Genomic DNA, 27,238 nt, shown 5'->3' on the forward strand with positions numbered 1-27,238 from the left:
CAACTCCAATCAGCGAAGAGGGACTGTCTGGTTGCGAAGGTAGTGGTCGTGGTTATTTGCTGCTAGACGACGCAAGTGCTTCCTCCAGAGCTTCCCCGCGGCTAGGTTTAGTGACAAATTTTTTGGTTATTTATCAGTCAAGCTCACCGTGGGTGACCCATTTCTGTTTTTACATGATAATACCGCAAACTAGTTAGAAAGGTGAGCCTAATCTACTCTGAACATAATAGAGACACGAAATTACAATGCCATCCCCAATGGAGGGATCTTCAAGAGAAGGTGACCTGTTTACTGTGAAACATGAGCTGAAAAATGGTAAGTAAGCTTGTCAGCCTTCTGCAACTTAACGCAGTGCGTTTTAATGTGCATAGATACACATATATTTTACGTACACAGTCGCTAAAGGAGAAATGTTTCCAGGTTAGCCTGGAGGAGTCAACCGTCACTGTCAGTTGGGCGTTTGAAGTAAGCGCTAACATGAACGTCGACGTTACTCAGGGATAGCAGAAGAAGACTAACGATGTCAGGCTGCTGTTTTAACTAATACCACTACTCAGACCCCTGCACACTACGATTATCTATGCGTATTAGAAACTGCAGCTAACTGCTAGCGTAACTTCCCCGTTCTCTACCATGGTAATAACATTAGCTTAAACTGCTTGGTAATTGACAGCGTGTTGTAAGGTTAAATCAGAGCATCCACCAAGATTATGCTGAGGTTATCGCCTCAAACATGATGCCTACTTGTTAAATGAATGTCTCATTTTTAGAAAACGCAGCTGCAATGCAAATGATTTGCAATGTCAAGACGTTCTATAACTATTGTTACTGCTTTTATAATTATTGACTCAAACACACGGTCATCGTGAGTCTAATTGATGTTAGATTCACTTCACGTTTCATTTTATGTATTGCTTTTTTTTAACCTGTTGTTTAAGGTGTGTATTAAATTCACTGTAAGATGATAACACAGTTTCACGATAACCCAACTAGTATAAAAAAATTAACTAAATGCATAATAGGACATTTTATTCAAGACTAAAAAAAGCAACATTTTTACGGTGGCAAAAATAGTCTAATATACTGGCATAATAATATTATGTAGGGCATTTATTGATTACTTGTGTTTACTGGGATGAAGACTGTTTCCATAAAGCCAGCTGACTGCACACCAGAAATGATGTTTGTAGTTTTAATGCAGCATTGCATTACTGTCTATGTTTTATGGAACCAGAAAATATTTTTAAACACCCAAATTTGTCTTTATAAAAAGAAAAGTAGAAGTCTTCTTTCAGTCTGTCGACTGGCAGTGAATAGCAACAAGTGCGGATGAGGAGTTATGTCGATTTTGATACGCAGACATTTGAAAGGACCTGAAAACATGGGGAAATGTAGAAAATTGTTGCAGTTTTGAAAGCAACTGCTTTGTTTCAACCTTGATAAAGCCTGATGGATACCTGGAACCAGACTACCGCCAAGAAAAATAACTCCATCACAAGAAAGTCAGTGTGAGACGGGAGCTATAATAGTCCACAGTGTTTGCAGCTTAAAGTTCCGTCCTCCCGCAATAATAGTAGTCACAGATGAATTACGTTTAGTGTTGACATGTATCAGTAATGGGTGTGTAGAGCTCTGCCATTTAGTGCAGAAGGCTGCTGCCTGAAGTTTCACACTTGAGTTGCAGCTGTTTTCTAATGACAGTGTTTCTGTTCAAGCTGCAACATGACTGTGCTTCCACTCCGGTTTACTTCCCTGCCTCGAGTGTGCAGCATATCTAGCTGTCAGTGATTCCTGTTTTTGTTTTTTTAATGTGTGTGTCATTTGATTGTATATGTACTCTGCTATGAGATCAGATATATTTTTTTAAATCTTTGTGAGAACCTTCCCCTCCAGTAATTTGATGAGATTCCCCTTGACGTGCAGCAAGGCATCGTCTGGTTGGACGTTTCTGTCTGTCTATTAATAACCACTAAAATCAAACTTGGCCTTGGCTGGGTGTGCTCGACAAGGAGGTTATGCAACCAGGATCCCTGACCTCCAATCGGAAGGACAGTGTTGTTGTTTTCAAATGAGTTATAGCGCATTTGATTTGCATTTTATCCCTGCGTTGGAAAGAAAGAAAGGAAAAAAGTCGGTGTAAGAAAAGATGAAATCAGCCGTATTGGTGGCTATTTACAGGCCGAGAGCCAGAAGGAATGCGTTCACGACAATGGACATGCGTATCTAAAAGTGTGCCATGCTCAGTCAGCTGTGCTGGGTGACAGTGACTGAGGAAGATGTGTGGCTTTGCTGAATGCACTGAAGCTCTTTGATGGGAGTTAATGACCTTTTGCTGGCTAATCCAGCTTGTTTGCCTGCATTTGCATGCAGAAATGTCCTTTCCTCTAGGATATTTGGTGCAGAGCTTCAGAACCAGTCGAATCAAGACGTTTTGTTCTGTTTTCTTTAATTATTTTTAATGTGGAGTCATCTTTGCTTCCACTGAAATGGTTTCATGTCTTCAGTTTTAAAGCACTGCTTGCTCGTCTCCAACGAGACGAGAAAGGAAACTGGCTTTGTTTTTTCAGTGACATTGTCAAGGAATTGCAAAACTATTCATACTACTCAACATTTTTGTCTTTGTGTCATGTTATAACCACAAGCTTCAGCATATTTATTTGGATTTTCTTTTTCTTTCTTTCTTCTTTTTCCTCTTTCTTTCTTTCTTTCTTTCTTTCTTTCTTTCTTTCTTTCTTTCTTTCTTTCTTTCTTTCTTTCTTTCTTTCTTTCTTTCCTTCCTTCCTTCCTTCCTTTCTTTCCTTCCTTTCCTTCCTTCCTTCCTTCCTTCCTTCCTTCCTTCCTTCCTTCCTTCCTTCCTTCCTTCCTTCCTTCCTTCCTTCCTTCCTTCCTTTCTTCCTTTCTTCCTTCCTTCCTTCCTTCCTTCTTCCTTTCTTCTTCTTCCTTCCTTCCTTCCTTCCTTCCTTCCTTCCTTCCTTCCTTCCTTCCTTCCTTCCTTCCTTCCTTCCCTGCAATTGTTTTTGAACATTCCATATTTAATTCTTTCTGACCAGAAGGCATTGCTTTCTATTAAAAAATGTTCAGAGTCCTTTTATAATAAATTTAAAGTTTGTTTTTTTTTTTTTGGTAATGTATCTTTTTTAGACCGCTATTATTTTCAGATATATTTCATTTTTTTATGTTGATATAAGAATCACATAGTAAAAGAAGCTTTTTTTTGATAATTTTCTCCTTTTGCTCTTTCCCTCCAGCCAACCTGACAGGCCACATTGAGAGGGTGGGCATCGAAAACTTTGAGCTACTAAAGGTGCTGGGAACAGGAGGTGAGTAGCACTGATCCTTCTCACTCAGAGAACAGGTGCAGCAGTGGAGACTCTCTTCTTATAGGAATGTTTTTGTTATGTTTTTGCATTCACATTGATGTAGCGAATGCTACGTAGCACTTTTTGATCAATTTTAAAACATTCCCCTGTATCTTTCCATTTTCTTATTGATGCTGAGACTCAGCAGTCCCACCTTGACCAGTAGGGCGTCTCCCTGCAGATTGCCTGTTTTCTGTAGAACAGGCATGTCGTGCGAATCATTCCTCTTTTAACCCTTCACCCTCTGTGTCTGTGTCACCCATAAAGCGTACGGGAAGGTGTTCCTGGTGAGGAAGGTGAGCGGCCACGATGCCGGGAAGCTCTACGCCATGAAGGTGTTGAAGAAGGCGACTATCGTCCAGAAAGCGAAGACGGCCGAACACACGCGGACGGAGCGGCAGGTGCTGGAGCACATCCGCCAGTCTCCGTTCCTCATAACGCTTCACTACGCCTTCCAGACCGACACCAAGCTGCACCTCATTCTCGGTTAGGACACATAAAGAGCGACCTGCCTTTTAAAGTTCTCTCTAATTTCTGCTTAAAAACAAACAAAAACTTTTTATTTTATTTAATTTTTTTATCTTTCATTACAGATTATGTAAACGGGGGGGAACTTTTCACGCACTTGGTGCAGAGGGTGCGGTTTAAGGAGCAAGAAGTAGCACTGTACAGCGGAGAAATCGTCTTGGCACTAGAACATCTACATAAGGTGCGTTGTGTTTTTAATCTGAAGAGAATCATCAGGCTGTGTGTGATCTGTGTGACCTCTGCTTTGTTGCGTCGCTGCAGCTTGGAATCGTCTATCGAGACCTAAAACTGGAGAATATTCTACTGGATTCAAACGGTCACATCGTTCTGACAGATTTTGGCCTGAGTAAAGAATTTGATCAGGTAAAATTCAACTCCACAATGTGTTTGTCTTTTAAACTTTAGTGGCCTAATTTCATATTCACAGCAGAAAGTGAAACTAGGCATGCGTTCCTGTTTGGTTCAAACAATACTTCACCCTTCATGCTTCACCCACCATCTTGTTGGATTAGCTTTTTTTTTGTTTGTTTTTTTGCAGCTTCTATTTATTTGGACTTTGAATTTAGGTCAAATCTTCAACAAAATATGATGGTCAGGCAGTTTAAAAAAAATAAAAAAATGAATAAAGTTAAAATGTTACAAGAATACAGTCGTAGTAATACGAGAATAAAGTCTTATGATGATAAAATAAAAATAAAAAATAAGAGAATGAAGCCTTAATATTACCAGAATGAAGTTGCAATATTAGGAGAATGAAGTAGTGATTTCATGAGAGCTCCATCACACAACAAAACATTAATAATTACCCAAGTTTTTATCTTATTATAACAGTTTTTTTGCGTAATTTTAACAAGTTCTTCTGGTGAAATTCCATCTTTATCCAGGATGAATATTATAAGAGACACTTTTTGAAAATGTTATTTTTAACAGGAAAAAAAAGTAAAAAACAAAATGTAAAAATTAAAATCAGAAATTGGATATGGTATAAAAAGAATCTGAGACTATATTCCTAAGCCAATAACGACCCATTTTCAGTTTTCTGCTGAAAAGTGGCAGATTTTATTCAAAATTGTGTTATTTCATGTGATCTAACATCCTTCGCAGGGGAAACCAGCCCACAGCATCACACATCCTTCACTTTAGGCCCTTTTCCAGAAACATATTTTTTCATTTTTTGGCAAGATGCACCCGGAAAGTCTTTATCCAGAAAAACTTGTTTCCTGGCATTATTCCTGCAGCTTTAAACAAACTCCACGCTACACACACACACACACCAGACAGCAAAAGCTCGCTTCCTGGCATTTGTCTCCAACAGCCACAGACATCTGAGGAACAGCGCACTCGGACACGCGGCAGAATATATCCCTCCATCATTTTTTAATGAACAATTCACTTTGGCAGCGTCTAGCCGTCTGGAGCTACCAGCGGCGCTGGCCAGCGATCTAGTCTGGACATGTTGCGTTCAGAGTCTCTGGTGCTTCGGATAAAACTTTCTAGAGGTGAAGTCAGGTGACTGAATACCGTCTCTGCACACTTTTTGTGTTTATGGGAGATTTTAACAGCATTTCTTCCTGATTCCTCTCCTAGCGTTGTTTGTCACAGTTACAGTTCTTTTAGGCTTCTTCATTGTCGCTCTTTCTGTGGACTTAGGCAAGTTTATGCAAGTAGCTCTTTCCTTGTGGCCATTTCTTGAGTTGCAAAGAGCGACATACTTTTAACCATTTAAATGCCAGCTTAACTGATTTGATTAAATGTATTTTTCCATTATTCATTGCAGTAAATCCCTGAAACGAAATTAATTTAAGTAAAATAAATAGTCTTAGATTGGTCAGCAACTGCTATTTATCTATTTATTCCCTTTTCTGGAGTTTTGTGGCAAATAATTCACTTCCACAAGTTCCATGAGTTAAAAAAAACTTAGATTTAAATTTAAAGGGTTAAAACTGTGTTTGTTTACCTCCACTGTTATGTTTGAAACATTTAGTGGGAAAAAAAAAGAAGAAAACCGTGTCTGTGTGTGCCTAAAACATCAAAATATCACTATTTTCATGAAAACATAATGCAAACATTATATCATAAATGCTTCCATAATCAAATGGAGACATAATTTTAGTTTTCACTGCAAGTCTGTTGGGAAAATTTGGTGACAAAGATGTTAAATGGGAGTATTGGGCAAAACATAAAAAACCCTTACGCAATTAAATTGGTGTTGTTGCTAATCTTATTGTTTCAAATTCCATCCTTCTACTCTTGATGGTCCGCTATTAGATATGTATCCTTCTACTCTCCTTCTTTTTTTGTCATGTTTTAAAGAGAAGTAATGAAAACGTTGCTTCAGTTATATGCAATTAAAGGACAGAAATACCAAAATACGCGGTTAAATATGTGGGACTTTTCAAAGCATTGATGGATCAAAGCTGAAAAACAAAATAATTTATGATGTTTTTGCCTCAACCTGTTAAATAGCGGAAATCATCACCAAATATAAAAAAGATAAAATAAAATAATTTTTTTTAAAAAATCACCATGGGAGGCTCACAGTGAGTGTTGATGTATAAAGTGCTCCAATTAAGGGTAATTTTTTTTTCCAGCTTCTGAAATTATGCTAATGCCATAAAAAATAAACTTATTTTAATACATTTGACACGTCTTTACCAGGAGTGCAAGTAATTGTACAGGGTGCTGCGAAGCCTCAGGACATTTTTATCCATCTATAGTGAAGCTCTGAAAAGGATAAAATTGCAATTTTTAGTGAGCAGTTCCGGTTTTACTTGAGCATATTCATTTGAAATAATCCAGTCGTGATATATATATATATATGCTTTTTTTTACTTGTTTCAGCTGGACACCTCTGAGTAAAGACGGTGCTAAAGTTAATTCGCTTCTGTGCACCATCAGAATTTAGTAACATTTCATGAAAACGCCTGACGACACTCTTGACAGTGATGTTGCTAGGCACTTGTCGCTCAAATCCGTCAAAAAAGCCTCTTCAGTTCTAAAAGAAGAACTGAAGACGCCTGCGTGGCGCTGAGCCTCTCCACAGACAACACATCAAAAACATCTGTGTGAAGTGTCAAGTTGAATTTTTTTTTCTTTCTTTTTTTTTTTTTTGTTTAACTATTCATAAACTTCTATACTGACTAGTATTGTTAATGCTTCAATGAAGATGTCTGACAAAGACTGCTGCCTTTTAAAATGTGTTCTTTGTTGGATTGATTATTATTATTATTATTTTCAGGTTGAGAGGGCTTTCTCTGTTTGTGGCACTGTTGAATACATGGCTCCAGAAATAGTTGAAGGAGGAGATTCCGGACATGACAAGGTAAATTTGTTGCTTTGACGCTTTAAAACAAACAAAAAAGAAAAAAATGGCTGCTTTTATTGCAATAAATTTCCCTTTTTAACTAAAGCCTTGGGTTTGGGCTTTGATGCATTCCAGGCGGTGGACTGGTGGAGCCTCGGTGTGCTGATGTACGAGCTCCTGACGGGCGGATCGCCCTTCACCGTCGACGGAGATGAAAATTCCCACTCGGATATCGCCAAGTACGGATTCGTCTATGCGGAGGGTCAGGTTTTGTTGTCGGCATTCTGCACTGCTGACGATGTTCATATCGGATATTGCAGGAGGATTTGCAAAAAGGATCCTCCTTTCCCCAAAGACATGGGACCGCTGGCCAAAGACCTGATCCAACGACTCCTCGTCAAAGATCCAAAGAACAGATTAGGATCCGGTCCTAACGGAGCAGAAAACGTGAAGAAACATCCGTTTTATCAGGTGGAGATCATAGAGTGCTTTACATAACTTTAAATTTCATTGCAAAAGTTAGATTATTTACTTATTTTTTTTACATTTTGTGACTTTATGGCTACAAACCTTAGTGCATTTTATTAAGATTTTATGTAATCTACCAAAAATTGTGACAGTTGCGAAGCGAATGCTTCTCATACAGGGAGAAAGAAACTGGTCAGAGTTCATGGGAGGGTCAGTGGAGGGAACTACAGCGAAAACCTGTTAGGGGATAAAACGATTGGTGACTGGGAGGAAGGTTCAGCTTCCATCTGGACAACAGAGCTACATTGGTTCACATCAAAGCCTATTCTGCTTCCTTTTTTTTTTTTTTTTTTTTTTTTTTCAAATGGCCTAGTAAAAGCCCAGACCCCATCATTCAGTCTGGTAGAAATAAAATCCCACAGTTTCTGCTGTAACTGCAATGAAAACTGGTTAAAAAACATGTTGCATCACGCACCGATCTGATATTAATATCTGTATCGGCCTGGATACTGAAAGAAATTCTAGATTGGGTATCGGTGTCCATAGTGGTGGATCTATTCAGTCAATTCTGTGCTTTGTGCTTGGAGCGACATCATGCTTCATTATTTATTTTCCATAATATTTACAATTCCTAATTGCATTTTCTGAACCATTTGAAAGAGGATTTGCTGCAGTTTATTTTTACATGTTTGAGCAAGTAGTTTTATTATTTATTTTACATTGGGTGTTACATTGACTGAACAAAGTTGTGATATGTTTACATGATTGACCAAGCTTGTGAAGCTATTGGCGTATTTAAGTTTACATTTATGACTGTGTTTAAAAAACCCAAACGAACAACAACACTTTTAGTCAATTCAGTGCTGGTTTTCTGTATCGGATCGGAACTGGCTGATAAAGAACCTCAGATATCTCTATCGGCAACCGGAAGGGAAACAATGGATTGGTGCCAAACTTTTGGGATATATACACTGAGTTTTGCTAGGTTTTATTGGTTCTTAAAGAAATCCCTATTCAAATCAACGTTTGTGATTGTAACTTGACAAAATGTGAAGAGGAATAAATACTTTTGCCAGTTAACGTATTATGATGAGGTTTGCTAAAGCCTTGGAATGGTGTTTCATGTCTTTTATTTTTTTCTCTTTTTTTGTAGAAAATCAACTGGGAGGACTTGGCAGCCAAGAAGGTACCTGCGCCTTTCAAGCCGGTGATTCGGGACGAGCTGGATGTCAGTAATTTTGCTGAGGAGTTCACAGAAATGGACCCCACTTATTCCCCCGCAGCGCTGCCTCAGAACTGTGACCGCATTTTCCAGGTGGGTGAGCAGGAGGGGATGTAAACAACCAGACTCCGTGTTTTCAGCACTCTTTTCTTTTCTTTTTTTCTTTTCCTTGCTGTTTCCTTAAATAGATACTCCTTTGAGTTGCTGCACAGTGTAACATTTAATCCTGCATGCCCTGTTTGCCTGGGCTTTGTGGCTGCAGGCGTTGCAAAGTGTTAACATGGATGGTAAAAATAAAACAGCAACAAAAAAAATCAACAAATGCATTATCCTCTACTCGCTTTTTGTCTGCGGCTATATTTGACGTACTTCACAGCAATTGAAATAATCGATTCAAGTTCTGAATGTCCTCAAAAGGTTGCTGTAAGTCAACATGAGTCTGTCTGTGTGCATTGGTATTCAAATTGACTAAAGGGTCTTTTATTGAAGTAATTGCTGCCATATGCAGCTCTCATTGAAGTAACAGATGTGAATGACTATTTTTGATGTAGCTTTGAACCATAATATGGCCCACAACTCCATGCCAGCTGATAGCTGTCTGATGTATTGCATGAAATTTCAACTCTGATTGCCTTCTGGATCCTTGAGCTCAGCAGATCAATAGATCCATTAACGGGCTTCTCTCATGAAATAAAAGGGTACGCTTTGAGAGCATCACCACGTCTATCTCGGTTACGCCTTCAGTCTTTGATTGCCAACTTCATCTTGGCTTTTTCCCCCTCTCAGCTGCCGATCGCACACTCCCGAAATTTTGCGGTCTTTATAATTTGCAGGCCTAGCAATCTCTGAGATAACGACAGCAATCCCAGTTTAAGCCGCGCACTTGCTCCCCCGTGGTGCCTCACAAAACAAAATTAAAATTGCATTAAGAGCGCCAAGATGTAATTTCACGGCAGAGCAATCAAATATTCAAGCCCGGCAATTTAGGGCATCTCATTCATTCGGCATCCATCCTTCCGTCCATCCATCCATTGCTGTCATTGCATACCACACAGCTGTGTGTGTGTTGGTGTTGGGGGGGAAACGGAGGGAGATTAACGCCAGCTCAAAGCTCTGGGCTCCACACAGCTGGAATTAAGCAGTCACACAGCACAATGACAGTTTTGACAATAGCTACAGCTGGACGGCGAGCTGTCACTCAGAGACGAGCCAAAAACCGCCTCGCTGCCGGGCCGACAGCGCGGTTCTGACGGGTCAAAGTCAGGAGAATTTTCCAACGCTTTCCAGCGCAGAACGCCTCCTCTGCTCTCGCTCCTGCGGTTTATTCCTCGTTAAATGACTCGGTCAAATGTAAACACAAGCGGGCTCTTCTGTTTCTGCTCGCAGGGATACTCTTTCATGGCCCCCTCCATCCTGTTCAAGAGGAATGTGGTGATGGACGACCCCATCCAGCTGTGCGGAGGCTCCGAGAGGCCGGGCTCCGCCGCCGTGGCCCGCAGCGCCATGATGAAGGTGAGATGAGCGGACTTGGTTCCCCCCCAGCAAAAACACACTTAAAACTAACAGCCACTTTCGCAGGTAGATGAGATTTTCTCTGTTTCTTTGTAACAAGTTCGCTTTTCTTTCTTTTTGTCGAACTTCGCGCGTGTCACACTCTGCACTTTGCAATCCTCGTTCAGGCCTGAGCCTGTTTAATACACAATGTTTCTTTTTCTTCTGTGAATGCCGGAAATATGTTGCCTTTTGGGAAAGTAGAAACGCAATGATTTTAAGTCTGTACTTTGTTTCAATCTTTTATCCTAGGGGCATTTTTACATGTATTATTTTGATATGAGGGATTTAAAAAAAAGAAACTTGACAAGTAGACCTTTCTTTGTTTTTTCAAAATTTGTTTGTGCTATGAATATATTTTGTACTTTTGTAAGGGTTTACTTTCACACTTGTAAACATTTTAGCTCGCATGGAAGCCTCTTTCCTTTTAGTACCTAGTTCTAACTATATAAGTTAGAGTTTTAAGCCAAACTAAGCTTAGTTCCATGGTTTTTCATAGAAATCTGCTTTGTAAGTTGCTAGCCTTTGAGTGCAAACACAGTGCTAGAGAAAAGAATGTTCATGTCTTGCAAAGGTCTTGAGTAACTTTATTCAGAACAAACATATTCTTACTTATTAAACCTATGAAACCTTTTCAATTCATTTCAATAAAAAAAACTTTATTCATCCCAAGGGGCAATTAATTAGTGCCATAAGTCATATCATCCATTGGTCTATAACAGAAATAATATAAATCCCCAATAATATACGTGGAAACTATTGATGGAAAACATTTTGTACCTCTGAAATAGTTCAAAGGTGCAAATACTTTTGCAAGCCTCTCTATTTTGCCCTTCATGCGCAACCTGAGAGCTTCATTTTGTTTCTCAAAACAATGGTTTCTGTAAATAATCTTTAAGTATTTTCTTCTGACAACAAACAAACTTGGAGTTCATACATCTGAAGGAATGAAGAAACATTCAGTTTTTGATGATAAACCTGGTTCTTGACTTTAACGCTGTTTAATCTGGTTTCTGTTTTACCTACTTCTCCGTAATCTGTATCTCGGTCTGTGTTGAGAACAGAGACGAAGGATCTGAAACGAGATAGAATGTGAGACTTTGAAGTAAACGACAGACTTATGGAACACATTGAACTGCTGGTCCACCGTTCTTCTGTGCAGGACTCCCCTTTCTACATGAATTATGAGATGGACCTGCAGGACAGCGCTCTGGGAGAGGGCAGCTTCTCCATCTGCCGCCGCTGCACGCACAAAAACACCGGACAACAATACGCAGTCAAGATAGTCAGCAAGCGGTACAAGCTTCTTTTCAAAATGTGTTTTTCCTCCTAGGTGCATCACACTTTGGTATATTTATAGTTACATTGGATGCATCCAGCCCACCACTGGCTTCTCTGGCAAAAAACAAAAAACAAAACACAAAATAACTGGGCATTGGTCAGCCTCCGTTAAAGAAGGTCTTATGGAAGTATTACATAAAACGTGTGAAACTAATGGAAGTAAGCAGAGCACCAGTTCTGATCTCAAGCAATCCAGCTCTTTTCACACAGTTGTTGCTTTTCGGCTCCAATACTCCCACAAACCCTGCTTGCGTCTTGGACGCTAGCCGGAGACTCTACGGTTCGTCACACTCATTCACTGACAAATATTGCTCCAGATATTGTCGCCACTTTATTAGCAAGCCACACAGCTGAAAAACAAACCTCATCTCGACAATCCGAGATAGAAATCATGCTTTACTCATCGAAGCTGCTGTGGCACATTTCTTGACATCTTCAGCGCCTTGAATTGATCGTTTTTACCACTTTACAGGTGCAAACCTCCGTACGTCTTTGGGATTTTTTAATGGGTTTTAATGAGTTTTAATCAGATTGCATAATTTGTGTCACTGTCCTGCTGTCGTCTTGAGATTCTTTAGCAGCCCCCTACAGGTTTTCTTCCACCATTGCCTTAAAGTTAGCTGCATCCATCTTCTTTTCACTCTGACCAGCTTTTAACCCTGATGATAAATACCATAGCATGACGCTTGTTGAGGTTGATGTGCAGTATTACTTTTCTGCTACACACAGTATTTTGTGTTCAGTTTATATTACCTTCTTCCACATGTTTGCTGTGTAGTTTGTGGAAAGCAGCAAAGAGGAAGTCTTGAGGAATTATGCTCTTTTAAAACTTGTTGTAAGGAGAATCTCTGCAGCTCCTCCAGAGGTACCACCAGCCTCTCTGCTGCTCCTCTCCATCCCAACCTGTTAGTAGGTTTTCAGCTGTGCCATACTCCTATTTCTACTCATTACCTGAGGTGACTTCTGACGGCGGTTGGCAGCGCCGAATTTTATTTAAGAGCCTTAGAATGAGGTGGCTGACAACAAACGTAACCCACATTTTTCATATTTTTGTAAGTTAAAATAAAGTTTAATTCTAGTTTTGTGCTACTCTTGTACCAAATCCAAATCCCATAAAAACACATTAAAGTTTTGGAATATAATGTGACAAAAAGGTAGTTTTTGGTGACTTTTGAAGGCAGTTGGTGCTACTGCATTTTATTTAGGGACAATAGAATAAGGGGGCTGAACCAACATTTTTATATTTCTGTAAGAAAATCTTTTTTTTTCTCTTTAAATTGCAGTTTTATGCTACTTTTATTGTTTTATCACATAAAATCTGATTAAAACACATGAACGTTTGGGGATATAATGTGATAAAATTGTAGTTTTTTCCAAAACGCTGTATGAAAAGAAGACCAAGATTAGGCAAATGTTTGTCATGATCAAACCATTCCCAGTTGTCTAAAAGATTAAATGGTGTTCTGGAAGTGCTAAAAGTTATGGGTTGGTAGAGAATAATTTGTTTTACATTCATTAGCAAAATCATACCATCCATCCCTCCAATGGCTATATTCACTTGTAAGGTCACAGGAGTAGTGTCCCTACTTGTTCAGTTATACATTTTTAATGAACTGATTCGGTAAAATAATACCAAAATCCAATATAAAAACCACTACAAGACACAGAGACCCACTGAAATGTCTTTCACTTGACTAAATTTGTGCTCGTTGTGTCCACTCTAGGATGGAGGCGCAGACTCAGAGGGAAATAGCGGCCTTGAAGCTCTGCGACGGCCACCCGAACATTGTGAAGTTGCATGAAATTTACCACGATCAGGTAAAGTTGGATCCGGCGACATTCGGTCCGCTTCCCGCAGTCGTCTGCGGAACCTCTGGGACCGCAGCCTTATTAAGTCCTAGAACTGGAACGGGGCAGATTAATGGGAGCCTGCTGGGAGCCTTTCCGGTCTTTTTCTGTGTCGCTCTCATGTTGTCCGCGAATATCTCTGTGTGCATGATATCTCAAAGCTGATTTATTTCTGAGCCACAGCTGTATAAACAAGCTTTTTGTTCAGCTGAATGGAAACAACCTAGATTCACTTGCGTCGCTAATAGAGTTGCACACTTAACCCAGAGTGAGTGTGCATACGCTTTGACGTGGCTTACCTCAGTTATTTGGGAAGGTGTTTCCAAGCGTCTGACTGCATGCAGGTTCATTAGCCAAAGTCCTTCATGCCCAGGAGCACCACTTTAGTCCTGATGAGCTCAGCGGGGTTATTACTGTACCTCGCAGGCCTGTGACCCAGATCAAAGCGGCGCTGCCTCGCTTCGTCTCTGCTGAGTCCTGCTTTTGTTCAGCCTCCAGATCCAGCACTAATGAGAAACTGTACCCCGCTGCCCAGACACTTTATTCTCCTCCATCTTTATTAGAGCCCTTTCACTTTCACTCGATACCATTATGGTTTGATCAGGGATGGGCTGTGGTTGATTTATGTTTCGCTCATCTGTATGGCATCCAGGGAAAGCTGCAACAGTCAATGAAAAATACATTTAACATCACAAATATATCAGCATTTTTTGGCTTGGGGATTGCTTTAATAGAATGTGGCAAAAAATATAAGCAGACAAGCATCAGCCCAAATATGGAAATGTTTGCTAGCCTTACAGTAGCTGTGTTTATTCCGAAATGCACCGATAAGGAAGCCATTTTCTAAGCCACCTTTTTTTTTTTTTTGTCAAGCTTTGACCTGCCAATAGCAACTTCAGCCAGATTCTAATGTGTTTTTAAGATTTATAATATAAGGAAATGTGAGCTCTCCATCCAGGAAACACTGTAGTCCTCTCCCTCTTTGGAGAATGTGGACCTCTTCTTTTATTATATATATTTTTTTCATTATGTAAGGATCATCTGGGAATAATATCTCAATGGTTTACGAGTGCCTCCAAGTGGTTAGGCGATAGTTAGGTGAAATTATCAGGAACTAGGTCTTGCTGTCAGGTTCACTTTCAAGCATTTTGGACGCTGAGGTGAACAATGTCAATCTAAAGCAGCTCAGCTCACCTCATTTCTGCATTGTCAAATGTGTAGGAAAGTAATTTAGCAACGATATTATATCTCCTTATGACGGTAAAATATGCAATTGTAAAACATACAAATATTTCCAACTTCCACATGTTTCAAGAATGAACAATTGAAGGCTCATAAGGATAAAACAGAGCAACTTTGCTTTAATATTTACTGTTCAGCTTTAAAGTTCAAAGTTTTGCTCTCTCTTGCTATCTGGCAAGTATTGGTTTGTCATACATGATGCTATTTCCTTTTAAATAGCTTTTTATGTCTTTTGTGGTTCTTCTGACCTCCTTTTTAAACACCTTGGTGACATTGAAAGCAACTACCTTTGCTCAGTCCACACTGCTGTGCCGTAAGCTGGCTTGTTCCGGTAGCGCTTCTAGGTGGTGCATTCTTTCAGCGCTTTTCTGACTTTCCGAGGCCGACTAAACTGAAAAATCTCTGAAACTAATGTGTTCTGTGTTGTTAATTTGGTCTAGCTCCACACATTCCTGGTTCTGGAACTGCTCGGTGGAGGAGAGCTGCTGGAGAGAATCCGGAGGAAGCAGCACTTCAGCGAAACAGAGGCCAGCCGCATCATGCGCAAACTGGTGTCTGCTGTCAGTCACATGCATGATGTAGGAGTGGTGCACAGGGACCTGAAGCCAGAGGTACCAGACATAACTCAAAAGAGCTAAATTTTTTTCTTCTTTTTCATGTGTGTCTTTTGTGGTAAATGCAGCCTGGCTGGATCATATGCTTTGAAGGGAGAATTACTGTGTTTTTCTGAACTGCATATGATGTGGCTTGTTGTCACTCTGACTCTGCAATCTTCTTCAAAACAAGAGTAAAATTGTTTGACCCTAACACGGGTCAGAAGGACCCCGGCCAGCCTTGACGTACAATTTAGCAGGCTCTTGACCGATCCGAGCAGAAGGAGAGAGAGAGAGAGAGAAAAAAAAAAAACAGAAAATGATTGCTGTCCCTGTCTCGAATTGCTTCGTAGAACCTGCTCTTCACAGACGAGAGTGAGAACTCCGAGATAAAAATCATAGACTTTGGCTTTGCTCGTCTAAAACCGCCAGACAATCAGCTGCTTAAGACTCCCTGCTTCACCCTGCAGTATGCTGCCCCAGAGATCCTCAAATATAACGGCTATGATGAGTCCTGCGACCTGTGGAGCCTGGGGGTCATTCTGGTGAGTGTGCGGCCATAATACTGGTAATCGGAATAATGAAATGTAATTCAATATGCAACCTGCTGTTGTTCTCCCTGTCTTTTTTAGTAGTCATAAAATCACATTTTTTTCCCCAAATTGCGTAAAGAATTTAATAAATAAATGCATAATGTTTCTGGCTCAAATAAAAATAGAACAGAGTTATAAATACAAACCACTGTGAATTAAACACATTTTTGTTTAGTTTGGTTAGGTTCCAAATTACTCCGTGTTAACTTTTGGTGCTTTCAAATTGCCTAAAAGTATAATAATAACACAGCATCCAAGGGTTTTTACAAGTCTTAAATTCTGGTATTTAAAATTAAGGCTTTAAAATGTCCTAATTATTTTTTTGAAAGGTAAGTCTGCCTTTAATACGTTAATCACAGATTTAAAATTTTGTCTTGGCAGAACAATTTTTCTTTTCTGTCGGGCAAAGGTTGAGTCACACGCAGACATCGTTATGTTCTGTGACTCACTGCCAACATACCCTTGCTGGCTAGCTAACTAGTTGTTTTTTTTTGTGCATCTAACATGGGTAAGTGCAAATTTATCACAAGTTGGCTGGACAAAGTTTGTACATTTCTTTGGAAATATGAGTCTTAAATTCCATTCGTAATGGTCTTAAAAAGGTCTTAAAACTTCCAAAATTTGAGTCGCTACTGGTACTAATCACGTATGACATGCGTCATTCCGCATAATGTAGCAGTAAAGGTGTGTTGCTCCTAATGTAAAACAATGATTGGTTGCAGGTAGGCACAAAAAATTTTAACTAAAGAAAAATTACGATTGGCCAAAGATGGAGATCATAGTTTTTTAAAAAAAAAATCTGAAATCGGCCACAAAATTCTGGTTTGTGTTAGAGAACCATACAACATTTTTCACTAGCTTTTAGGGAACATCCTTCTTGATGACTCCATTATATAAATTCATAATACTCACTATTTAAATCCGCAGATCCTCTTTAAAGTTTTTTTTTCTGAGATTAATCTATCCTAATCTTAAGCTTTGTACTCAGCCGATTTATTTGTCTTATACAGTTTTTAGATTTCAAAAAATGACTGCTGGGTATCGTGCATAATTTCCATCTAAGCTCCTGGTGTCCTGTGGTAACCGGACTCAATTTAATCTGCTCCACAGAACAGAAAACGACCAAACCAGCGCCCACAAAAATGGCATCCTTATGCAGACCTTTTTAAACATTTCTGGATGAAGGAGGGATTAGAAAAGGAGACGTTGTGTGGACAAAGAGAAAGCACAGAAAGCAGAGAGAAATTTCTGCTTCTGTTCTGTCCAGTCATCCGTTCAGAGCAACGGCTTTATATTTATGTGCTGCTCTCCCTGTGGGAGGGGGGGACACATCGAAGCCTGCTTCATGAATCTTTGATAAAAACGGGTTCTGACATGCTGTGTGCACAATGCCCTGCAAGCCAAGCGAGCTGAGACAGTAGCCAAAAGTGCTCTTCCCCCGCTGCTGTCCTTTTAATGAGAAATCTGAGGGCAGACGTAAGCGGGCGAAGGTGAGAGCATCCTGTTTGCTCAACTGAGCACAGGACACTCTACTTCTTAGTGCCGCCGCAGTCACGGTCAACAACCTCCAGCATAACAATGAAAAAATGCGGACGGTCGTGATCGGTGGAGAGCGCTTTTAAAGCGTGTCATATAAGCGTTCTCGTTCTTTTCCCGGCTCCATCCAGGGCGCCACGCTGCAAAGTAAAAACAAACATTTAACGGTTTGTGCGCCACACTTTGACGTTTTAAGCATTAGAGCATATAGGCTGGTGATTAGGTCTGTGCCCCTGATCGGTGCTGGTTTTCCTCTGGTTTCAGTACACCATGCTGTCTGGACAGGTGCCTTTTCAGTGTCAGGAGAAGAGCCTGATCCACACCAGCGCTGAGGAGATCATGCACAAAATCAAGCAGGGGGATTTCTCTTTTGGAGGCGAGGCCTGGAGAAATGTGTCCCAGCAGGCTAAAGACCTCATACAAGGTGAGGCTGTAACCTCTCACTGTGTGTTTTGCTATAGTATTAAAAAAGATTTAATCCGATACAAAAAAAAAGCAACTTCATGTGTTAAAACCACACTTATCAGTGTATTAAAGAAGTTAATTTGGAGGTAATTTGGTCTAAGACACTCTTCAATACAAATGTTGGTTTTCAAACACTTGTATTCATATCCGACTGTGACTGTGTATTATTCTATTAGTTTCCTGATGTTTTATTCTTATAATTGAGTAATTTATAGCATGTTTTGGTGTAACCTAATTGGTGGAGGACTATTTTGCCCTCATTTCCAACTTCCTCCCAACCTTAGCAAAACGCTCAGGAGAAACGCGGCGAATGACAGTCGGACAGGGATTGGGGTTGTCCCGTCAGACCGTCAGTTCCCGAAACCACACAACAACATAAAACTTGTGGAAGTGCACGTGGGCTCAGCGCGACCCCGCTGGACTGCGCACAGAGTAAAAAAACTTGTGACTCCATCTCTTAAGAGGCTGAAAAACCTGGTTTTTCAACACTCGCAGCTCATACTAAAGTCAATAAATTTGCAGCAGAGAGAAACGGCTTCAAAAGCCGTTTCTACATAAACTTCTTCTTTGGAAGCTTCACACTTTTTCCATTAACCAGATGATTGACATAACGGTGCTCTGTGAGGTGTTGGAACATTATTTTTGAAACCTGCTTTAAACTTCCCAACATTTTAAATCCTGACCTGTCTGCTCTGTTCGCTGTTTGTTCACTAATGCCCTAACAAATCTGAGACCTTCATAGAACCTGCATTTATGCGGGCTCCGTTTGATTGGTGAATTTTGAACAAAGATGATTGCCCTTGATTTTTATGTCTGTGTACCACGGTAAATATTATTATTGTTATGGTAGAGCATCGTTCCAAATTGTATGAAGTTAATTTCTTTCCTCAAGATTCTACACACAAACGCTCCATTATGACAATGTGAAAAATAGTTTTGAGAGTTTTTGCTAATTTATTTAAAACAGAAAATCTTATGTAAGTATGTGGAATTTTGTGGAAAAGAGAATAATTTTAGACTATTTGGAATAGGGTTGCAACGCAAGAAAATATGGAAAAAGTGCTGTGAATGCTTTCCATATGTACTGTACAATCGCATTTGTTTAAAAAAAGATACCAACATTGAAACTATGCATCACTTCCTTTCACTTCACGATTATGCACCACTTTCTGATGGTCGATGACCCGCCGAAAGCACTCAACTGTTCTCATGTGGCCAAATTCTGATTCAAAGGGCATGAAAACCTTTTCTAAGTTGGGATGTAAATACGTCGGCAGCATAGCCGATACGACGCACAGATTTGAACTAGGGGATAGCGCGACCCACATTTGGAGGCCTTCAGTCCTCGACGCGGAGGTCGCGGGTTTGATTCCCGGACCCGGCCGACGTTTGTCACATGTCTTCCCCCTTTTCTGTCTGCCTACTTTCGAATAAGGGACACTAGAGCCCACAAAAAGACCCCCTGGTGGGAAAAAATTAAAATAAAAATTTGCTGTCAAAACAGGAAGTTTGTCCTCAAATGAACTTCAGTGAAGCATTCATGTACTGAGTAATATGGTATATTAAACTTCTCGGTGATAAACATTTTCTTTCTCTGTCATAATTGTTATGTAACAATTTTGATATTTTGTTGTGTCTAGAATCACCCACTTAAACTAATTAATGTTACTTTTCCCTTCTTTCTTTTTATTTTTTTTGCTTGAGCACCTGACTCCTTGTTACATCCTTATTGACTACAAGATTAGAAAACCGGTTGCTTAGAGCCACTTCTTCTTTTTGGAATTGCCCGTTACTGTCTGTGGGTTGCATCGGATGGATATTATGATGACTCTTCATCAAACTGTAGGTGACCCAGATTCATCATTTAGATCACCATTTTAAAATAAATGTTCAAAGATTTTCCATTAAACACGATGAATCGATAATAGAAATAATTGTCAACTAATTTAGTAGTCGATTAATTAACTGGAGTATGCAGACTCTAAGAAAGGGTATTTGCCGAAAGAATGACACACTCAGAGCAGTAATTAGGTCAAAAGTTAAAAAAAAGAAATGCATCCATGTTAAAAAAAAAAAAAAACTGCGTCTGGAAATTTGTTCTACGCAGAACTCCTCAAGGGGCATTATTAGCTTCACCCCGTTCAAATTTTGTAAATAGTATCTGTTTAGCACCTTTTAATATATCATTATTAATCAGTAATCCAAAAACAATCAACAGATCAACCCTACAATGTATTGATGTCAAGTCAAGCAGAAACAGCTGAGCTTTTCACATATGTTGTTGATGTTGTAAGTGTTTTCTTAGCTGCCGGTGCATCACCTGCTACAAATGATCAAGTGTTCATTAAAAGGAATTCTGATATCGCATTTCGAGAAATAAGGTTTATTTTATGGTTTGAATTATTTGTTTACTAATGTATTGAATATTGTGAATTTGCAGAATGCGGCAAAAAAAATTTTCTGATTAATCAATTAATCGTCTAAATACATGATCGATTAATCGATCACTAAAATACTCATTAGCTCTAATTTGGTGGTTTAAAGCCCTTCCCTGTTTGAACTGAATCCAAAGGAGATAGTGACCTGGATAAGTGAAATGTCGCCCTGCCACAATCCATTTCTTAGCAAATTTTTCAAAGAAGGATTTTTTTCCTTTCAAAAATTCTTGTTTTACTTATTTTTGTTCTTTCGAATTTCAATCCGTTTCAGAACAAAAGCCTCATTAAGAACATTGATAGTCAAGGAGTGGAGAAATTTTAGAGCAATTCTACACATAATCATCATCCATACTATCGCCCCCTGCTGGCTATACAGGTTCCTACAACAGGAACAGTTCCTACAACAGGAACATTGCGAGCTCTCTGCTTTGGCTTAAGCACCTGCTCGGGGGAAGAGAATCACTTCCTTTGTGGGACACCTTCCTCGCTCGTGTGTTAAATGAATTATCTTTTTCTTCCCCCCTCGCAGAGCTGCTGACGGTGGACCCAGACAAGAGGATTAAGATGTGCGGCCTCCGTTACAACGCCTGGCTCCAGGACGACAGCCAGCTGTCCTCCAATCCACTCATGACCCCCGACATTCTCGGCTCCTCCACTGCCTCCGTCCACACTTGCGTCAAAGTGACCTTTAATGTAAGAGTGCCGCGAAGGAACACTGTTGTCAGGAAGTAGGTGAGAATGTTCTTTCTATTCTAGCAGTGCTCTTCTTCTGGGAGCCTGCCGCTGAATCCACCGCCTCGTTTAAAGAAGTTGCGGAGACGCCGTAGAGTCATCGTTTGATGTCGTCGCAGCTGCGTGTCGTTTGGGTTGTGCATCCACTGGCTTTAGACATCTGGACACGTCTCAGTTAGATTTAAATCTGGATCTTGGTCGAACCATTTCAACACAAGATTATCTTCTTAGCTAAAACATTTCTCTTTATTGTTGTGGGATCTTTCTTTTCTTCCTCGTTTGTTTTGAGGGAAAGGATTCTCACAGCATGATTCTGCCTCCACCACGTTCCACAGTGGGGGATGGTTTGTTTGTTTTCTTCCACACAAGGCAGATTACAAGGCAGTTTCTGTTGCTAAAAACAAGCCTGTCGCTAGGAGCAATTGAAGGGCAATTTTGTTTGAGACATTATAATCCATTTTCTAATGCTTTTGGTTGTACGTGGGTTTTGTTTCTGCTTTATTTATTGTTTTTGGTTGTTGTGTTTTATTTTGGATATTTGAAATATTGTCCAGTATTCTTTACAAAATGAAAGTTTATTGGTCCTCGACAGAGGGAGAACTTGCAATATTATGGCAAGTTACTTGAAAATGGTCTCAAAACAATTTTATGGCAAAAATTACTGGGACAATTGATCATGCTGCGGTATTTGTTATGGTGACAGACCTGATTAAAAGCACAGCCTTGTAATTAACAAACGCAACAGGGACTTTTAATGACGCGCTGGAAATAATAAAATGAAATAAACATTTGACTGACATCATCTTCCCTCCTGTTTCGTCTTAGGCTTTCAACAAATGCAAACGGGAAGGTTTCCGCCTACAGACGGTGGACAAGGCGCCGCTGGCCAAGAGGAGGAAAATGAAAAAGACGAGCACCAGCACGGAGACGCGCAGCAGTTCCAGCGAGAGCACCCACTCCTCCTCCTCCTCTTCGCAGTCTCAGGAGAAGACGCTAACGGAGGGCGAGCCCAATCCGCCGCCTTCCAACAGCCCCCCTGTCAAAACGCCGGGCGTCGAAGAGACGGACTGCGGAAACCAGAACGCACTTTCGGCCTTTCGCTTCTCGGAAGGACAGTGAGGCGGCAGGCGACGGTTTCCCGGACGCAGTTTTTGGTCGACGGACCGTGGAGTCGGACCCGCGCGACGCCTCGGTCTCCGCCTCCAGCTCCGTTGCATGGACGTCTGCATGTCACCAGAACCGAGCATGCGGCAGGAGCAGCAGCTTGCACCGTAATATCAATCAATCAATCAATCAATCACCATTAGCAATAGCCTCTCTTTTCTTTTCTTTTTCTCTGACTTTCACACTTCCTCTGCTGTCAATCAGGGTCTGGACCAGGCAGAAGTTGTCATTGTTGTCTTAAGGGCTGCCCCACCGTCCCCGGTCCAGGAAGATGGAAGGGAGAGACGTCATTACTGTCGTTATATATATAAAAAAACGAAACAAGAAAAATCCCCCAAAACAACCTCGGTCCTCTCCTCGTTCTTTGTATCTGTCCGTGTCCAGGCGTTTTTTTGTTTGTTTGTTGTTTTAAAGGGAAACCTGTAGTATTTAAACCACGGATGCTTTGTAAGGGAGGAGAAGACGCGAAACAAAACCTCGGGTGAAATCGCGTTCGAGAAATGGAGCTTTTATTTATATGTGAATTTTAGACTGTAAGCTATTTATCATAAGCTATATTGTTAACTTATTAATGGTTCCAAATGAGCCTGAATAGAAATAATGGATACATGCGAGTTTTCAAAAAACCAAAAAAAAAAAACCTGATATTTTTGTGTAAGTACGGTTCCTTATCCGCAGAAAACATGGCGGGGTTTGTAAACATGACTGCAGCTGGCTGGTTATTACTGTAGACTTTAGTATCATGGACGCAAAGAAAAAAAAAAAAACGCAAAACAGCCGACGGGGTTGATGATTGTTAAAATGAAAAATGTATGCATAAAAGATTAAAGAAGCAAACATGTGAGCATTTTAGCCCAATGTGTTTTGTAGTTTCTGCCCAAAACGAAGCATTTCCCGTGACCCTGAGAGCAGAGCTGAGTTTAGAGTTTAGAGTTGTCGCTCCCTCCGATGTGGAAGTACTTTAAAACTTAAAATGGCCACTTCTCTAGCACAGTCCAATCCTCAGGGTCAGCAGTGGTTAGCGCAGCGGTTAGCACAGCGGTGGGTTTTTCTTGGGTCGCGCTGCGTCAAAAGAAATGAAAAAATTAATTGTGTCCTTCCCACTACAGTCAATTAGATCTTTGGGAGAATTCAGATCCGCTCGATGTGAGATGAAGTAGAGTGTTCTCTGATTGACGATTGAAACGGGCGATTTCAAGTGGTCTCCTGTTCAGAAATAACGAAATGCAATTACTTTGTAACGGGAAGGTGGTTTTCATTGTGTGTGTGTGTGTGTACCAAAATTGCAGCCGAATCAAGTAATGTCCGGTTTCCAGCTACGAGTGCAGAGGTGGGGATATTTCAGGAGACTGCAGGGCGGCAAACAAAGTCACGTTGCTTCCTTGGAAGTCTTCAAACCTTTTTTATTCTAACAGCGACAATAAAAAGTATTCTCCTGTCTTGGATGTTTTTTGCTTTTTGTTTCTTTTTACCATTTTTACTGCTTTGTTAAATCAGTCATGAGCAACAATACTTTTTCAGTTATTTGACAAAAAAAAAAAAAAACTTAATCTCAAAAGTGAAAACTGATTTCTACAAAACGATAAAAATACGTAACATAAAATCAGTGACTGGATAAATATTCACACCCTTCCAAGTCGGTCTTTGCAGTTTTCTGCCAGTCGTCCTCACAAAACTGTTGGCTTTTCAAGTCCCGCCACCAATTCTCTAATCGGGTCGGGCTTTGACTGGGCCCCTTCAGTACATCCACCTTATTGTCTTCAAAGCATTTCTGTGTAGCGTTAGCTGGATGCTTCGGGTCGCTGTGTTGCTGGAAGATTAATATTCTCTGTAGCCATAGTGCTCTTGCAGATGGAAACACATTGTCCTCCAGAAAGGTGCGATCACACCAAGCGCGTTTCGCGCGTATGGTTTACATTCAGAGTCTTTGTGGAGGCCCGTCGAGGGCCCGTCGCGGCTCGTTTCGCACGCGATTTGGAGCATTTGACGCATCTGACAAATAGGCCAGAAACGGCTAGAGCGACTTTGATGCGACTGACGCACCTCAACATAGATTTTGTTGAGGTGCGGAGACGTACCGCATCAGGCACTCATCTCCGCACTTTCCGAATCGGATGTTCCTGATGCGGAGAGCGCCAGGTGAAGAGCAAAAATGTCAAGCATCCACATTCAAAGTGCACACGCGTCAAACTTGAAGCGTCGGACGCGTTTTTGACGTGCATAACGTGCCATTACAAGCCAGGCTGGGATCACAGCATGGTGCCATGTTCCTTCCTTGTCTCCATGATGGATTTAATTAAACTCTAGGGGAATTACAGTGCCTAAGAGTTTCTTTCTTTTTTTTGTTACCATCTTCTGACTGATACTAACAATTTTTTTTTCAGATTTGCTTGTAATATTTAGTCTTCATGCTGGCCTGGTTGCCAGGCGTCTTTACATCGCAATCACTTGAAACGAACTCACTTCACTCATGTGATTTCTGTTCCACTAATCATAATAGTACTACCAACTGCCTGGGCCTCTGTTAAATTAAGTCAAGACACTTTAAACCAAGTGAATATTTATGAAATCACTTCTTTTATGTTAAATACTTTTATTTAATTATAAAATTGTGGAAACCAGTTCTCACTTTGTGGTTAAAGGAGTTTTGGGTTTTTTTTTTTTTGTGAAAAACAAATCAAATTTTTATGCTCATGATTGATTTGCAAGAGTGATAAATAGGTAAAAACATCCGAGGGCGTGAATACTTTTTACAGGCACTGCATGTCTGACTCGGCTTGTTCTTCATCTCTGATGCTGCCCTAACTCCATCTACCGTGTGTGAAATAAGGAACCGTGCAGACATTTGGTTGGTCAAAAGTTTCTTGTGCATGATATAATGTGAACTGAAACATGAACCACTTTTATTCTTTTTTTATATTTATGGCCTTTGAGGCAGATTCCTACTTGATTCAGTGTGAGTTTGTTTACTTGCACATTGGAGGGCCTCGATTCAATTTGGGACTTTCAAGTTTCAAATCCTTTGATTCGTTATGAATGTACCAAACTCGTTCTTTTTAACGATGACGCACCGATTGAGCTTCGACCTACCGGCACCAATTTTAGTCGACTACAGTTTCTCTTTACGAGACGTTTTTGTAGCTTTTCTGTCGTGAGGGGTCTTTAAGGTTTTCTATTATCTCAAAACAAAACTAATTGAATTCTGATTTGAAATGCTAATGCTTTTTAGCATCTGATATTCGAGATTAGCATGGCTTCTGAGAACGTAGAGCCTCTTGAGATTTCTAGAAGGCTGCCAACATTTTCCAGTCCAACATTTCCATGACAGAAAGAGGTCAAAAACTCAAACAGGTCAGCCTTCTGGCAAAGTATGGTTTTAAGAGCTGGTGCGGTGTGTTCGCTGCCTTGCAAAAAGGTGGGATGTTTGAGTTTTCCATCGGTCAGAGCCGATAAAGCTAAAAATGGTCTGATTTCAGTCGCTCGGTGCATCTCTACTTTTCTCCCTATAGCCTAAATATTCTGATGTATAGTTATAAAGTTTTTAACGGTGTGTCGTGTTAGTTGTTATGTCTCTCTTGCCACTACTTACTGAGATACTGTATTTTGTTGAATTTACATATATATATATATATATATATATATATATATATATATATATATATATATACGGGGGCACAGGAGGAGGGATGTGAAATCGAAATCCTGAACTTGACTACTGTGTCCACTCATACACTCATTCACCATCTTCCATTTTAATGCACTCTGACTCCGATCCAAAGCATTAACTTTTAAGGTAGCTGCCGCTTTAAGCTGCATGGAAACTGTTTCCTTTCATGCAATTATGCAAAGAAGTGCTTAATATTTTTTATGTTGGAAATGTTCAGCGTTACTATTATTACAATTTTTTTATTTTTTTTTTTTTTTTTTTTTACAGTTGACTTGATTTGTTTTTAGTTTTTTTCTCAGCACACCCTCATGCCTAAAACTATGCACCTCTTTTCACCTCTGTGTCGCTTTTGTCCTTTTCAAAAAAAATTATAAGAAAAGAATATATATATATATAAAGAGAATGAATCAAATGGGTTCAAACATAAAAGGGTGTAGCACAATGAACATGTACTGTGTCTATTTATTTATTTTTTTCGTTTTTCATCCGATAGCGTCAACCATAAAAGAAGTAAAAGCAGAGTGGGGATCCTGTTGCCCTTAAAAAAAAGACAAAACATCTGGAATCCTTGAAACTAAACACTACAAAGCTCTCGTCTGAGTTGGCTCGCATGAGTTCCCCGTTGCTGCCTCATTAAGCCTGTTCTTTTGTTTGGGTGTATTAATAGCTCAAGTGGAGGAAGAGGAAGAGTGTCCTATATTGTGCTCTCCTCTGGGAGCCGTGCTCTATTAACTGATGTGCTGCGCTGCTGTTTGCTGCAAAGAAAATACCGTACTCCACTCCGCGTCTCTGTGGGACCAAGCTTCACTTTCTTAGCAGGGGAACAGATCAGTGAATCACATGTTTGGTTCCAGAGTCTCCTGGGGACGACTCTCCCTCCTCCCCCTCGTTTTGACGGGCGCCATGTTTGGTGTCCTGCTATGGATAAAAAAGAGAGAGAGAGGGAGGGATACGTTATTCTGAATTTGCAAGTTTGATGAAATTTCTCCCTCTTCCTCCAGTTCTTCCTCCATTTTGAAGTTGAAAGGTCACACCTGATGGATCTAATCCTTTTTTTTTTAGAATTCAAACACTGTTTGCATTAGCAGAGACAGAGGTCACATGTTTTGTTGCTAAACGTGACTCGTTTGGAGCGTATCTGTGTGCGTTGCATTTATTTTTGTACTTTTTTTTTTTTAAGCACCAAA

General features: G+C 40.2%; 1 protein-coding gene across 2 annotated transcripts; it reads left to right on the forward strand.

The window, feature by feature from the left end:
- On the forward strand, positions 1 to 26,372 carry rps6ka5 (ribosomal protein S6 kinase, polypeptide 5). 2 transcript variants are annotated; one of them, XR_006373169.1, is made up of 18 exons: positions 1 to 315; positions 3,249 to 3,320; positions 3,627 to 3,845; positions 3,953 to 4,068; positions 4,149 to 4,250; positions 7,126 to 7,209; positions 7,327 to 7,430; positions 7,512 to 7,662; positions 8,813 to 8,974; positions 10,268 to 10,393; positions 11,595 to 11,728; positions 13,498 to 13,591; positions 15,304 to 15,474; positions 15,810 to 16,001; positions 17,850 to 18,009; positions 21,018 to 21,181; positions 22,046 to 22,491; positions 22,589 to 26,372. XR_006373169.1 is itself a non-coding variant. In XM_044142591.1 (17 exons), the coding sequence occupies exons 1-17, from the start codon at positions 246 to 248 to the stop codon at positions 22,337 to 22,339; spliced, it is 2,415 nt and encodes an 804-aa protein (XP_043998526.1). In that variant the 5' UTR covers positions 1 to 245; the 3' UTR covers positions 22,340 to 26,372. The 2 variants fall into 2 exon arrangements, 1 of the variants encoding a protein (XP_043998526.1); XM_044142591.1 differs by having other exon boundaries at positions 22,046 to 26,372.
- The last annotated feature ends 866 nt before the right edge of the window (positions 26,373 to 27,238 follow it).

The sequence above is a fragment of the Gambusia affinis genome, linkage group LG16, assembly GCF_019740435.1.
Source record: "Gambusia affinis linkage group LG16, SWU_Gaff_1.0, whole genome shotgun sequence".
Lineage (NCBI taxonomy): Eukaryota > Metazoa > Chordata > Actinopteri > Cyprinodontiformes > Poeciliidae > Gambusia > Gambusia affinis.

Excerpts from the sequence above, each read along its gene's own strand:
- rps6ka5 (XM_044142591.1), top strand. The coding sequence starts at position 246 with ATGCCATCCCCAATGGAGGGATCTTCAAGAGAAGGTGACCTGTTTACT. Across the intron at positions 3,846-3,952 it reads CAAGCTGCACCTCATTCTCG|ATTATGTAAACGGGGGGGAA; the intron begins GTTAGGACACAT and ends CTTTCATTACAG. Across the intron at positions 16,002-17,849 it reads GGAGCCTGGGGGTCATTCTG|TACACCATGCTGTCTGGACA; the intron begins GTGAGTGTGCGG and ends CTCTGGTTTCAG.